General features: G+C 61.4%; 1 protein-coding gene across 1 annotated transcript in view; it reads right to left on the reverse strand.

The window, feature by feature from the left end:
- Window positions 1-3: 3 nt before the first annotated feature.
- TPPP3 (tubulin polymerization-promoting protein family member 3) overlaps window positions 4-1,387 on the reverse strand; it is a gene marked incomplete at its 3' end in the record, with an annotated part of 1,693 nt that continues 309 nt past the window's right edge. Inside the window, exons 2-3 of the mRNA XM_009868122.1 lie at window positions 345-498; window positions 4-132 (exon numbers count right to left, since the gene is read on the reverse strand). Coding sequence (XP_009866424.1) covers window positions 4-132; window positions 345-498 — 283 coding nt within the window. The remainder of the gene's footprint in view (window positions 133-344; window positions 499-1,387) is intronic.

Below are 1,387 nucleotides of genomic sequence, written 5' to 3' on the forward strand. Positions count from 1 at the left end.
GCTGGTGTCCACGATGTTCTCCCGCCCGCTCTTGCCCTTGCCCTTGCCGCTCTCGTCGAAGCGCTCCTTGTGCGAGCCCGTGTACTTGGAGGTGTCTGTCAGCCTCTCCACGGCCCCCACCGTCTTGGCTTTCTGCAGAGGGGAGGTGGGACGTGGGAGTCAAGAACGTGCGCCTGGGCCCTTTATCCCTCGCCCCAGGCAAGCTCCTGACGCCCACTGCAGATCCTGCCAGACCTGTTCCACCTCCTGCCCCTCCAGGCCACGGGGACCCCTGGAAAGCATTTGCTCCTCGGGCAGAGCTCCCTCCCAACCATCCCTCCCATGCCCGGGGGCCCTTCGCTCACCGTGACGCCCACATTAATGGGCTCCTTCCCTGCCACCAGCTGGCAGATGGCTTCATATGCCTCCTCTTTGCTCTTATCCTTAAACCTCTTGGGGGCCAGCTCCTCCAGCGCCTTCTTGAACTCCTCGTAGTTGATGACACGGGCTGTCTTCCCCCTGCAAGCACAAAAACTCGGCTGCGGTCAGCAACATCTTCAGGTTGTGCCCCCAAATGGGGCTGCAGGGGTGCGAGGGGCATCAGGGAGAACCTGGCTTTGCCCCTTGCCAGTCTAGAGCCCCTCAACCCCCTCCAAAACGTGACTATGGCTGAGGAAATCCCAGCTGGATGGGTCAAACTGGGCACAGGCGGTGCTGAGCACCAGGAGCTTTTCAGCAACACGCTGTTAAAAAAGTGCCAAAACCACCTCACCCCTGTGTGGAAGTGCCCTGGGACTTGGTGACAGGAGGGGACACGCGTCCATCCCCACTGGTCCCAGCCTGCCTGGGATGCCCAGCACCTTCTCTTCCCTTGGGAGGTATCGATCCTTCTCGGGCCAAATTTGGAAGGACACGCACAGAGCATCTCTCCCGTGAGCATCTCTGGAGCAGCGCAGGAACCTGCTCTCCTACGCACCAAAAACCCAGTGCTCAGCCCCTCCCGGTCCCACCACAGAGGGGGCAGAGGGCACAGGTTCTCCACCCACCCTCACTCCTGCACCCTCTTGCAGGGCGTCAGGTGTCCTCAGGGACCCCAGAAGCAGCTCCACAGGCTCTTCATCTGCCCCTCTGTGATCTCCAAGTCCTTCCCAAGCTCAGACGAGGGCTGGGCTGTGCCGCAGGGAGAGCCCTGAGCACCCTCCTCTGCTCCCTGTGGCACATTTTTGCTAGGCTGGGACCTGGCAGGACCAGCCAGGGCCACCCTGACACATGGGAGTGGGAGCAGAGGCCTCCAAAATTCGGATTCATTTATTACCAGGTCTTGCAAAAGCAGGCACACAAACTCCCCCAGGGCGGGACAGCACCCGCTGCTCCACGTCGACGGCAACAATTGCGACAGCCCGGGCTC

This window comes from Apaloderma vittatum, unplaced genomic scaffold (genome assembly GCF_000703405.1).
Source record: "Apaloderma vittatum isolate BGI_N311 unplaced genomic scaffold, ASM70340v1 scaffold41104, whole genome shotgun sequence".
Classification (NCBI taxonomy): domain Eukaryota; kingdom Metazoa; phylum Chordata; class Aves; order Trogoniformes; family Trogonidae; genus Apaloderma; species Apaloderma vittatum.